The sequence below is a fragment of the Tinamus guttatus genome, unplaced genomic scaffold (genome assembly GCF_059628265.1).
Source record: "Tinamus guttatus ecotype Peru unplaced genomic scaffold, ASM5962826v1 Tinamus_guttatus_pri_ptg000213l, whole genome shotgun sequence".
NCBI classification, from domain to species: Eukaryota; Metazoa; Chordata; class Aves; order Tinamiformes; family Tinamidae; genus Tinamus; species Tinamus guttatus.
Genome location: NW_028288747.1, coordinates 812,927 through 826,792, shown reverse-complemented (window position 1 = coordinate 826,792; position 13,866 = coordinate 812,927). Strand labels below are relative to the sequence as shown.

Below are 13,866 nucleotides of genomic sequence, written 5' to 3'. Positions count from 1 at the left end.
TCTAAGATATTAAGATACATGGGATGATGAACTTGAGATTTAATGGGATCATTTTGTATATATTATTAAAGCATTTACAGTCTATTAGGTTCTGGGCAAACACGTATTAAAATGCAGCCTCTTGCCTGAAGAGCTTAAATCTAAATTGCTTCTGTAAATGAAATATGAAAGATGAAGATAAAACATGTGCTTGACACCTTCCCCTTAAAAAATTAAGCATTGTAATATTTTATTATTTTTTGTTTAAGATATTTGAAAGAGAAATAAAAGAGTATTTCATATTAGTTAACAGGGGATATTTTAGGATATAAATGCTGAAGGAAAACTAATGGTTGTATAATGAATGGAACATAACAAATGAGACAGTGTTGTTCTGTCTTCCATGTTTGAAGTTGTCTTATTTAGATCTCATTATAAATGCAGCATTCATGAGCGAGGTTTGAATATTCCTCTGATATGTGTTAAAGGAGCTCTTGAAGTTTAATTTGCTCATTGTTCTATCTTGGCCTGTGCTTGGCCTGTATTTTTTACAGATTTTTTATTTAATTTCTGTTATCAGTAACTGGATCTTTGTGTTATGGGATTCTTTGTTGGTCTATGACTCTCTTCTTGTTCTAGTATTATCTGAATTTTTTGAGTGTGCTGAAAGAAGCAGCCAGCTGCAGTGGTCTTTGACGGTTTGGAAATTAATGCTTGGCTCTGAACAATCTAGATGTCCTCTGTAAATGTATTTGTAAATGCATTGTTATTTGTTAATGTAGCTATTTATCTTGTATTCCTTGTAAACTTGCAAGCTGTTTTGGTTTTGCATCATTAAATTCATATTATGGAGTTTCCTTTAATATATAAGATCACATTAAGGACTTTAAATCACCTTCATATCCTTTTCCAAAATAAGTGATATGTATGGGTGTGTATGTATGTGTGTAAATATATATATACACGCACAGATATATAGAGACGCTATATATACACACACACACCACTCTGAGGTGGTATTTTGCTAATTTTCATACTTTGATATTGGACTGGACTGCAAAAACAGATAAGCATCTCAGAAACAACATTCTACAGCTCTTACGATGGTATCTGCTTTTCAGGTTCTTTTAAAATTGATTTCTGAATTTCTTGTCCTCAGCTAGTAAAGTGTAGCAATACTTCATTGCTCAAGTCAGAGTGCTTGCTTTGAGTTAACTGATAGGAGAAGCTAATGAAGAAAAAGCATATTGCTTTTCACATGCCGTGTACTGCACCCTTGCACTCTTTTAATTGATTTAATCTCAAATGCATCAGGACACTGAAGAAGCCTCAAGTCTTCTCCTTAACCCAGTTTATTAGTCTGGTAACAGCTATGCCACTGTTGTTACTATGCCACTGTAAGAGGGACCCTGAAAAATAATCTTACATTACTAATTAGAGAAAATTACCAGGCAAATAACCTTAATCTTTATTATGGAGCTGAGGACATAGTGTTAAATCACTTTGAAGCTACTAACTGTTTTGTTTGAAGAGTTCAGGAAAGAATCTGTGGCTTAATGAACTCACGCTATGTATTTTTTTTCAGAGTTGTGCTATACGAATGTTGTAAAAACCTAGATACTTGTTGTTCCCATTTGTTCCTGTCTATGAAATAACTGTGGAGATCTTTCTCGTAGATTTATTCTTTCCTATATTGATTTTTTGTATTCATTGGTGTTCAGTGCTTTTCACCCATATATTTAATTCAATTAAATTTTCTGTAAATGTTCTCGCAGCTAAAGAACTGTGACATCGAGATCGACATTGGTTACATGTCGATTGAGAGAAGGGTGTCATATGGACTTATGCCATATGGTGGTGATACTGCTGGTTAGTATTTATTAAAAAAGAATGAAATACAATGCTTTAAGTTGCTTTTTCTGTTGATATAGTTTTCTTCATTAGAGATTTGTCTTCTCTATTAAAAGTATTCTCTGCGATACTTGGCATAATGCCTGTACAATCAATTTAACTGTCAATGATTCCTTCTAACTTCAGAACTGCTTCAGGTTTTTGAGATTAGTCATCAGTTCATTTCCAGTATAAATCTGATTAGGGAGAGACATATTTGTTAAATGCTACTGGAGTTCATCAAGCCACGTCCATTCTGAGCCGCTGCATATTCCTTTTTTTCTGTAGTATGAGGCTGGTATTAATTAACCACTATAGTTTAGAACTTCTAAGTGAATCAGTGTTGTAGTATTTTTAGTGATGTAGACACTTTAAATTGTAAGAGCTCATATCTCTGTTGTTGTTATGAGTTTCTTGTTTAAGTTTGCAGTTTAAACAATAGGCATAAAAAAATTTTGAATTTTTTTGCCATTGAAAAGGAATAGATAATGCTAGTCCAAATCTGTATCAATTAAACTCACAGGTGACATGTCCTGCTAGGTGTACATTTTCAGACTTACAACTGATGTGTTTTTGGAGGGCTCAGTCTCACTTTAATCTTGTCAATGTTTGTATGTGAGATAGTTTGGTACTGAAATAATCAAAAATCTGCTGTATGTAAGTTCTTTAGGATACTTTTAGAGATCTTAAGACAGTGTAAGAAAATCATAGAATTTAGCCAGTCATGGTATAGTTTATGGAGCAGAGAATGTTGAACACATCTTGTTGCATACTGGCCAAGAAGAAAATGTTTCTTAGGTACACTCATTTTTGAAATGATAAAATACACTTTTTTGAAACTTGAGATTTATCTTTCTTTTTACAATTGTTATTTCTTGATTGCACTTTCAATCCACAGATACTTTTAATGAGGCAAAACTGTTTTTCGACACATCAGTGATACATCAAAAAAAATGCTTCTCTAGCTGTATTTGAGATTTGTCCCTGCTATAAAGGCATGGAGTAGGCATGAGACTATGTGACTGAGGAAAACCTCTGAAGTCTCCAGTAATGAGTGCAAGCTGACCCATGTACCATGCTTCCTATCCTCGAGGTCCTTCCTACTTATGCAGTTGCATTCTGCCGCAGTTTCAAATGTGAATGCAAAAATAATTGGTCTAAAATAATAGGTTTTGTAGATTTTTCAGTGTTAGCATTTTGTTTAGCACTTTTCATGGGCTGAGGGTGAGTAAATAACTCTTTTTGAATCCTGAGGTGAGAGCAAACTGCCTCACAAGACACGCAGTTACGTGCAAGAAAACTGTAGTCATGACTCTACCATGCTCTACTGAGTGCAGCCGTCATCTGTATCCTGAGAGAGCTGGACCACTCAGCAGGAGTAATCATGCATTCAGATCAAAAAAAATATAAATGATTGTCGTGCAAATAAAGGAGATGGTTTGGTGATAAAGGTAAAGTGTATATATGCTGGACACAGAGGTAGAGTTGTGTTTTAGTACCTATGTGGTAGTAATTTACAGAAGACATGATTTATTATCTCTTCGAAATTCATATTGAAGTTTATAGATTTGCAGCATTGCAGTTATCATAAACCTCAGAAGTAATACAGAGGTGCTGTGTTATGTGCACTCTAAATCTGCTGATGTTTGAAATGTGTGGCATGATAAATTATTGAATATGTTTATCTAGGCTGACTTTTCAGGACTTGATGATAAAACAGAGTGGTTTTTACATGAAAGTTGCTTCATGCTTTTCTTGGTTTCCTAAGAAAAAATTATTTGTTTTGATGCCATTCTGTATGCAAAAGGTACTTGGGATATACTCAATTTAAATCTCGTCTATTCAATTTGAACTGTAAAATCAAGTGATACAATCTAGTATTCTACCTCCATTACTCTGTTTGGTATTCTATATGCATTAGCACATGGTAAAACTGCCATTTTCCATAGATTTCAGCTGCATATGGGAAGCAGCTCATTCAAGGCAAAACTAATTTGCATTTATAGCTTAATCTTTAAGAACAGCCTCTTCATGTTCTGTTTATGTCAATAATCCTGATACCGATACCTCTGAGACCCAGAAAGATTACTTGCCTATGTAAATGCTATCATTGGTGCCAAGCTACTTAGGCTTCATTACTCAAGTTTGTTCCGTGCTTAGTTAGCTTTTTTAGATGCTAATGGAAAAAAAAGTATATTTTAACTTATTTTTTGGTCAGTATTCAGTGGCGTTTATTTGATGCCATCACCTTTTATATTCTGAGATTTTATAATTATAAAATCTTAATTATAGCCTGACTGGATGGTATGACAATCATAACAGTAAAGTCTCTTTAAACAAACAAACAAAGGAAAAACAAACAAAAAAACAAAAACTATGGCAATTGTAGGTCAAAATACATTGTGAGGAGAAAGAAAGTCTGTATTTCACTTTCCAGCTGATAGAGCTGTACATTTCAGTAATTAGCTCAGCTGTTATTTCTACAGCATATTAACATTCTAGATGCTATGGCATAAATGTCTCTTATTTAAAGTGGCTGAGAAGAAAATGTGAAAATTTCAATCACAGCTGAATGGTGGTACTACTCTTATAGTGTCACTAATCTTGCCCATTTCAAAGTTTTAAAGGATGAAAAGCAATTGAAAGAATAGTCATTTATTCATACTTCACTCTTGAAGGAAAGTCTGGCTGCAGGCTAATAGAATGGCTAATTTATAAGTTACACACTAGCTAAATTAAGGCATCGCACAAATATTTCTCACCTCTGTCTTTTTTTTGGCAGCACATCCTTCTGCACTGAACAAATTACTCAGTGAAAATCAGGCTGTCTAGTTTTTTTGAGCCTCTTCTGGATTCACCTCTTTTGTTCATAACTGGCTGAGTCACTGTTTGTATGCCAAGTAGCGTTATAAATACCCTGTATGAGTTCCAAAAAAAAAAAGTGACATTTTTTCACTTCTTTTACATGTTAGCTGATATAGTGTACCATAGCTGATTGCAAAAAAAAAAAAAAAAAAAAAAAAAAAGTAATTTTGTTGCCTTATATGTATATATTTTCACTAAAACAATTAAATACTTGACTATACCAGATAAAGAGCATTTACAGAATATAAGCAATATGTTCATATTTTTTATTAAAAAAAAATTCACCCATGTATGCACATACTCATATTTGTACCTTTATTCCAAACTGGACATGTAAGCTTGAAGATTTTAAATTTAGTGTTTCTTTTTAATCATTTTTAGACTAAAATACAGTTTGTATGGCTTTCAAGGTTAGTTTTAAATCATTAAACGATGATTTAAAATCATTTAAATCATTATAACTTTCAGTTTTGCAAAGGAACCTGTTCAATGCTGTAATGATCCTTAAATACTTCTTTTTGAATAAGAAACTCTGTTCACTTATATGTCTTCTAAATGTGTCAGTTTACACATTCCTAAAATACACCTTCCTTAATAAGTGCCACTATGGAATTTTTATGTTTGTTGGGATGCCAGAAAGCAACAAAGCAACATCATCTGTGCTTGGTTTTGGATTCTGCTTAGGGAGGACAAATTGCCAAGTTACCTCCTGAGTCAAATTTTGCACATCTTCAAAGACCAGAGACAATAAGCATCGTGATATCAACAGGTCAAAATATCTTTTGACTACAAAGCATATGAATTCTTCTGTCAGTGTTTCTGTTTATTTTAATGCATTTACTAGCAGATGAAGTTACACCTGAATGTTTAATTAACCTGGACATACAGATCCAAACTTTGGGTATCTAAGCATTCATATGCAAAGACAGAATGCAGTATGCTTCTGCATAGTGGTACAATGAACTCCAGTTCAGCATCATAAATACAAGATTCTGCTCAAAATTTCAAACTTGGAAATTAAGGCGGGCTTTAGAATTGTTTGCAAAATATACAAAAGCTATTTTTATATAGTGATACTGACTTCTTAAGGGCTGATTCTGCGATGTTTTAGTGCATCTTTGTTCATATTTTATTTTTGGTTTAGTTGAGCTTCCTCATTTATTTACCTTGCCATTTTGGATGTGTTATGGTGCTACCCACAATTGGTTTTCCTTTGGTTAGATGTTACACTCTAGCTTGTGGCTGTAATGGAGAAGGTATGTTAACGGGTTTGTCAGGGAGAAATAATCATATGTCCGTGAACCTTCATTTTTAATTCAAATTTTGAAACAGCTGTGATAATTTCTGAGAAATGTTTTTTGTTTCATTCACAGTTACTCCACTGTATTTTATTATCTTTGTTTTCAGTTTATCTACTGTAGATTCTTTTAAATTGAGTATTTGCTTTTATATCCCCTGCCTTCCACAAGTAATTATTGGACAATGGATATAGCCTTCAGAAAGATTTCTCATTTTTTAAAGCAATTGAGTCTTAAGGATCTTAAAAAGTATTTTTGATAAACAGCACTCCTGTAATCACAGTCATTTCAACAATGGCATATATGCCCTTTGTTAAGTGTTAAAATACAGAAAAATCATCACTTTTTTCCTACAATGTCTTTTTTTTTCTCTAAGATTTGTAATCTATAAGACTTTTTTATTTCTACCGACTTGCATAACGAGATCACAAGAAAAAAAACTCTTCCAAAAATGAATGAGAAGGCTTTTATTTTGTGCTTAGATTTTTCTAACTGCGTCTATTCAAAATGGATGATTCCTATTAGGTGAGCTTTCAGGAGGAAAAGAAGAAAGAATGGACTCTATGCCTAGATCTGCGCTTGCCTGGATAATGCTTATTCTCCCTCATCAAGGACCTTTCCTGAATTGACATGACAAGGACCTTAAGAGATTTTGATGGCAAAAGGAATATTTGAGGTGAAGCTAATTCAGAATTGCCAAGAGAGATAGAGCTTATTTAAAAAAAAAAAATCTGGTTATTTTGAAAAATCTACATATAGAGTATTAAAAAGTTTATTTTTCACATCTTCTGTAGGCATATTTTAAAAATTTAATTGTTTTAGGGAGACAAATTTTGCTGCCAAGAAATTAAGGCAGATTTTATACTGCCATAACACAACAAAATGCGGCAAGTGACATCTTGAAATGTTGTCTGTTCACGCTCTCAGTGATCTCATGACCACAGCTGGAATACAAGTTAAGGTTACATTTTTTAAAATGCCTTTTCAGGTTTGCATGTAAGAAATATGGATATAGTATCCTGGAGATACATATTCAATAGTTACATGTCTTAAAGCTTGGTGCTTGTCAGTCATTGTTAAAAGAGTCTCTTTGCTCTGGATTAAAAAAAAAAATCCATAGAAATAAAACTATACACTATCAGAAATCCTTGTCTGGTAAAATATAGATCTCAGATAACAAAGCACTGTAGGACAATTAAGACTTATCACCCAACTGTTTATATTTCACTATCCAATGTTTTTTTCCCCTTTTCGGATGCTATTTGAAGTATGAATAGTAGGGCCCTACTGTTAAACTTAGAATCCCCAAAATCATAGCCTTTCTTAGGATTTTGAATTAGAAAGAATTTTCTCAACCATTAAGTTGATCACGATTTGTTATTTAGAAGAAAGATCAATATTTTTGGTCAAAGCTGAAACATGGCCAATTCTAGGGAGCACCAATTTTCAAGTACTTGAATTTTAATTGTGATAGATGTAAATTGCAGTCAGAATTAACTGATGGCTCATGAAGTAAGAATTCAAAAGCACTTCTTAGAAGATATTGACGGTTTAAAAACATAGTGCCTTTTGTTAATTGTCAGCTGAAAAGATTTTAAAATTTTATTTGTTATATAGGTGAAATTGTCATTTCTGATTGTGTACTTCAGCACACAACACTGCTCTGCTTTGTCAGTAAATAGAGCAACGGTATTTGCACTATATGCTCCATCCGTAGTCTCGTTGCTATAGAAACTGTTGCGTTTTTCTCCTGTATCTTACAGTATTCTAAGTTTTATAAGCAGGATTATCCTATCAAATTGATCTAATGCTCTCGTATGATTGCCATTAACTAGCTGCTCATCCTTCAGTCATTCTGTAGTTCATTACGGACAAACTCTGCAAAAATGTTTTTACAAATTCACATTGTTTGGCAGTGTTTTGAAGGAGAGTGGAGGGAGAGGAATGAGGAGAGAAAGGGTGTGAGGTTCCAGTGAGATTTTCATTTGCTTCACATAAAACATACAATAGTAGGGAGAGTTAGTTCATCTTGCTTTCAAGACAAGTGTGTATTTTGTTGTGCAATATTAAGTTTTAAAGACCGTACTATGATGTGTGTGTCCTGAATTATACAAGGACACTCAAAAAATGGTTTTAAATAATTTAATAAGAATTTTCTTGCTTTGATTTTTTTTCTGCAGATGAGCCAGATTTTAAGGGAAGGGAAGGGAAGGGAAGGGAAGGGAAAAGGAAAAGGAAAAGGAAGGAAAAAGAGAGGAAAAGGAAAAGGAGAGGAAAAGGAGAGGAAAAGGAAAAGGAGAGGAAAAGGAAAGGAAAGGAGGATCTGCCACCTTTTTGAGGTGATTTATTATTATTTGAAGGGATTTATTGTTGTTTCTACTTTTGTGATATTAAAATAATTTTTAAATTGCCATATAATTCATATTTCTGAACAATCAGTGGAGAAGCCCTGAAGTGCTTTAAAAATGAAATGCATAGTAATGGAATTTTATTAGCAGTTTTGACAAAAAGCACTACATTGAAAAATAATCATGGCATTTATTGTGTAAAAAGTATGTCTTGTCATCCATGTAGATAAAAGATTGATATACCTATATTGGTAAGTTTATTAAAGTGTCTGTTATCTCTCTGTGAAATGATCTGAATTTTACATACATATGTTTTGTCTGATTTTTATTTGCTGAAATACTTTTGATGTGAAGGCATTGAAATGAGGCTGTGGAAAGAGATATTTTGTTAAGTTATGTATGTCAGGTTATTTCAACCTTCTTGTGTAAGCAGTGTCCCAAACTTAGATCTTGTTTTGGATGTTCAAATCTGTAGGATTTTTTTTTTTTTTTTAAATCACAGCTCCTTATTATACATTAGCACACTGCATTGTAGCCATTAGAGAGTATTTCCCAAACTTTATTCTTTGGAACCTGTTTTCCCTGATTAAGAATGATGGCCCATGATTGATCTCCCTGAAGTATCCTGGACATACATGGAGTAGTTTTGGAGTACATGGAGTAGTGGTTTTCTTTTTCTTAATCAGAAAACACAGTATTAGAAATTTGTTTTTGAAGTTTTTTTTTTTTAGATTTTTTGATTGATTTTACAATGATGCATAGACTTAACATGTTTAATCCCCTTAAAAACGTGACAGTTTACTTTTAAGGTTTCTTTCAGCTTTTGCACCAAAAAAACAGAGTTTTGAAATTTTTGAGGTATCTTTGTACAGTACGTTCATATTCCTTTCAGCCTTACAACAGTTGGTGAATGTGCATTAAGAGATCATCTTCCTGTTCCCCACAGGAGATCACCTCCACACAACATATGCAGCACTTATCTGCCAAATTTCAGAAGTATTTTGAATAGAGCTTTTCAAAAAATATTCCATCTGGAGCTCTTAGTCTTTTCCAGAGATTCCAGAAATTCTACTAAATGAAATTTCAGGACTGTTTAGGAGGTGCTATTGATAAACTTAAATAATTCTAAAAAGTAAAGTTACTTTCAGTGTGGTGAAATAAGAAGCGAAATTTTCATTCACTAAAGCTCCATGTGTATGAATATGTGTGTCTACTTATATAGAGAAAATGTTTTATATAAATACAAAACCCAAGTCCTATATGTACAAACATACAGAAATAAAAACTGTAACCTAACTCTCTTTTCAGCTGTAAAGAGGTTGGTGACCAGGACTGTTAAGTGGTACACACAGCCTAGGAGATGTAGCTGAGATGTGTTCTCAGCACACCATTTAATTGATAACATTATTGATTCCAGCTCATTCTATTGGGAAATGAAAACTTACAATTTTAGGTGGAGAATTTGAAAAAGAGTCATAGATGGAATGACAAAATAAATGCAAACAGCAAATCCTCTATTCTCCTCAGACTATTCTCTTTGACTTCTGCACACAGTATCTAGCTCCCGAGTTGCCTAGACTGGGTGAGGAAGGAGAAGTGACATGATGAATACTAAACAATCTCTTCGCTTCAGCTCTTTGCCTGGGAAAAATTTAACCTTTCTTCTGCTAGCTCTGCAATAGTATTCTTTAGCACTGAAAATGAGAACTGAAGAACACTGTAAATGGAAAAATAGTAGTGAAAGCGCTTTGATTTTATGAGCTCCCTAGAATTTGGACTGTTTATTTTCTGCCATGATAATTTGGAGAATGACAAGCATGGATTATGTTTGTGGTCAGTGTTTCTGGGCTGCATAGGTGTAATTTGAAGTTGTTTTAATTGGGGTAATTTTACAGTTACATTATATCAGCTGACTTCTCTTAGCCAAAGGCTCATTTTATAGAGTATTTGTTTCTTAACACATTTTGACAATCTGATTTTTAGAATCGGTTGTCTTGGTAACCCATTCATTTTGCTTACATCTATGAAAAGCAAATGAGAAAACATTAACCTGGCTAAAATCATTTCTTAACTCTTCCATGATTTATTCCTTTTTATTTTCACGTCAAATAACAAACTCAAATGCAAAATATAAATATGCAATATGTAGCACTGAATAATGTTGTCTGTGCAGCTCATAGGCAGATGTACTATCCTCATTTACTCAGTACATAATTCACAGGGGTTTTAATTATAAGCTCTTCAAGGCAGTGACCTCATTTTTAAAGACATCTGTAAAGTGCCATGCACATTAATGGAACCATCTGAATAGAAACAGAACAATCCTGCAAAAAATATATTGTGAAGTAGGAATGCATATATATATATATACATAAAAAAGTTATGTGCCTTTGCATGCTTGCTTGTTACTTTTTCAAAATGTCTTTGCATGAACTATTAGTTCATATTATGCTTTTTGTGTGTTTTATTCTGACTACAATAAATTACCTTGAATGTGATTTCAGATCTTTTCCCCTTAATTTTGTTGTTGCGAAAACTTAATAAAATGGGGGAAAAAGAGAACAAAACAAAACAAAATGGTATTTTTTAAGATGCAATGTTCTTCAGGATTTAAACTTGCTAGGAGTACTGAATTACAAATAAAAATAGTTTTAGCAAAGAGATTATGTAAAATGAAGAGAAAATGAACTCTTCATTGGTTTCTCATGAGAATTACATGTGAAATTAGGACACTTAATAGTGTATTTACAACCTTGTTACATCTAACTTAGAATCAGTATCTATAATAACATGTAGCAGTACAAGAATTTAAGAATATGGAAAGCAAATCTGAAAAGTATTGAGAAATCTAGTTAGTAAAGTGAAACATAAAGAGGAAAATTCTGCCAAAAATGGAACACATTTGAGCAGTCTTAAAAAGCACACTGGTGAAGGCATGACTGATCACATCTCCAAGTGAACAGAATGAAGGAAACAGGAAAAAAGCCAAGTGCCTTCATGATACACTGTTAAAGATGTAAGGCTGAGGAAAAAAAATAGCTTTCCAAAAAAAAAAAAAAAAAGGAAGGCAACTGAGTTGCAATAAAAATCTCTTAAGTGTTGCTTAAACTGGCAAAGAAAAATAGAAGAGCATAAAAGCCAAATTAATTTATTTTAAAAAGGTAAGGGGAAATATGAAAAGCTTTTAGGAAAGCATGAAGGAATGAAGAGAAAGTAGTACCAATATTAAATAAGGCAGAGAAAATTAAGGATGTTAAAAAATGGCTGAGTGCCAATTCCTAAGGTTCTAATACTTGTGTTTTTGATTTTATTGACTTTCTGTGGAAAATTGTGACAAAAGTGGGTCTTGCTTTTGCTTTCTCTCCTTTCTCTCTCCCTTCTGCTCTCCTTTAACTCCCACAGGAATAGCTCATACAAGTTAAAAAAACACAATTATTAATAGTTCTTAGATATCAGGGAAAAGATTTTCTTGGTTTTATTGCAGGGAGTTTCATTTTTCAAAGCCCATTTCTTGAGATGTTGTGAATATAGAAAATTACTATGTTTCTCCCTTTGTTATGTCAGTATACACCTTACAGATTCAAACCTCTAGAAACCAGTAGACACTGACAAAAGGGGTGGATGTTGCAGAAATACCACTTCTGCCAAGTTTATTTATTCATGGCAGTTTTATAATTAATTTATAATACACTTTCTCTAATCCGTAATATGGCACACAGACTTCCCCAAGGCAAAAGAATTCACTATGTCCGTGCTGAAGAACCTGTTGTAGTTCCCCTAGTTCCCCTTTGCATCATTCAACCCACTGTGGAGGCACATGGACTCTATCCTCTAATGTTGTATCCCAATGACTTGGGTTTAAAGGATGCATCTCAATATTTCAGTGAATGACAGTGTTTCAAATGCTGTTCATGTCACTTTTGCCCTTCCTGATCCCCGCTCTATCAGCTTTCTACATGGCCTGCACAGATCAAGTGCAGTGCAACCCACTTTGTTACCTCACTGGAAGATATCCTGGGGAATATAAGACCCTTACTAAGGTTTCCCAAGTCCCATAGAATCATAGAATTGTTAAGGTTGGAAGGGACCTCTAGAGATCATCTAGTCCAGCCCCCCTGCACACGCAGGGTCACCTAGAGCACGTGGCACAGGACTGTGTCCAGGCGGGTTTTGAAGATCTCCAGAGAAGGAGATTCTACAATCCCTCTTGGCAACCTGTTCCAGTGCTCTGTCACCCTCACTGTTAAAAAATTGTTCCTTAAGTTCCTGTGGAACTTTTGTTGCTTCAGTTTGTGGCTATTACCTCTAGTTCTGTTGGTGGCCACCACTGAAAAGAGATTGGCCCCATCCTCTACACTCCCTCCCTTAAGGTATTTATATACACTGATCAGGTCCCCTCTCAGTCTTCTCCAGGCTGAACAGGCCCAGCTCCCTCTGCCTCTCCTCATAGGGCAGATGTTTCAGGCCCCTGATCATCCTTGTAGCCCTGCACTAGCCTCTCTCCAGCAGTTCCACGTCCCCCTTGTACTGAGGAACTCACCACCCAGTTGTCCAGTCTGTCCAGGTCCCTCTGGATGGCAGCGCAGCCCTCTGGGGTATCAGCTACTCTTCCCAGCTTCATATCATCAGTAAACTTGCTGAGGGAGCACTCTGTGCCTTCATCCAGGTCATTGATGAATAAACTGAACAGGACTGGACCAAGGACTGACCCCTGGGGGACCCCGCTAGCTACAGGCCTCCAACTAGACTCGGCACTGCTGATCACCACCCTCTGAGCTCTGCCATCCAGCCAATTCCTAATCCACCTCACTGTGCACTCATCTATCCCACAATTCTGGAGCTTGCCCAGGAGGATGTTGTGAGGGAATGTGTCAAAAGCCTTGCTGAAATCCAGATATATGACATCCACCACTCTCCTGTCATCTACCCAGACGGTCATTCCGTCATAGAAGGCTACCAGGTTAGTCAAGCATGATTTCCCCTTGGTGAATCCATGCTGACTGACTCCTAAGCACCTTCTTGTCCTCCACATGTTTGGAGACAACAGCCAGCATGAGCTGCTCCATGACTTTTTCAGGGATGAAGGTGAGGTTGACTGGCCTGTAGTTGCCTGGGTCCTCCTTCTTGCCTCCTTCTTGCACAACAGCTCAGTGGGATGGAGACTAGGCAGGAAGGAAGCTTCCTAATGGAATAATTCCGGGCGTAGCCTCTCCCAGCTGGTATCACGTTCATGCCAGCAGTGGCACTGAGGAACCAGAAAAAGCCCTGAGTGGTTCCACCGAGATGTGGAGCTCCTTGCACCTGAATGGGAGCCTGAGCAGCTGTGTGTCCAACCGGCCCTCATGGGTGGAAGATACTTTGGACTATGGACACTATCATGGTTTTGGGGATACTTCTGAGAGCATCCCTGAGCTCAGTAATGCTGTGGAGCATTCCAATTCTGTTAAAGTCGAGCAGAAATATGATAATACTGTCTTAGGCACAAT

The 13,866-nt window shown here is 35.3% G+C and overlaps 1 protein-coding gene across 2 annotated transcripts in view; it reads left to right on the top strand.

Moving 5' to 3' along the window:
- Positions 1-13,866, top strand: part of GPM6A (glycoprotein M6A) — a 110,836-nt gene that overhangs the window by 29,950 nt on the left and 67,020 nt on the right. The window contains exon 1 of one of the 2 annotated variants that reach the window (XM_088524618.1): positions 10,066-10,099. The exons of the other annotated variant lie outside the window; for it this stretch is intronic. Coding sequence (XP_088380744.1) covers positions 10,081-10,099 — 19 coding nt within the window. The 5' untranslated portion in view covers positions 10,066-10,080. Of the gene's footprint in view, positions 1-10,065; positions 10,100-13,866 lie in introns of those variants that run through there. 2 annotated transcript variants of the gene reach the window in all.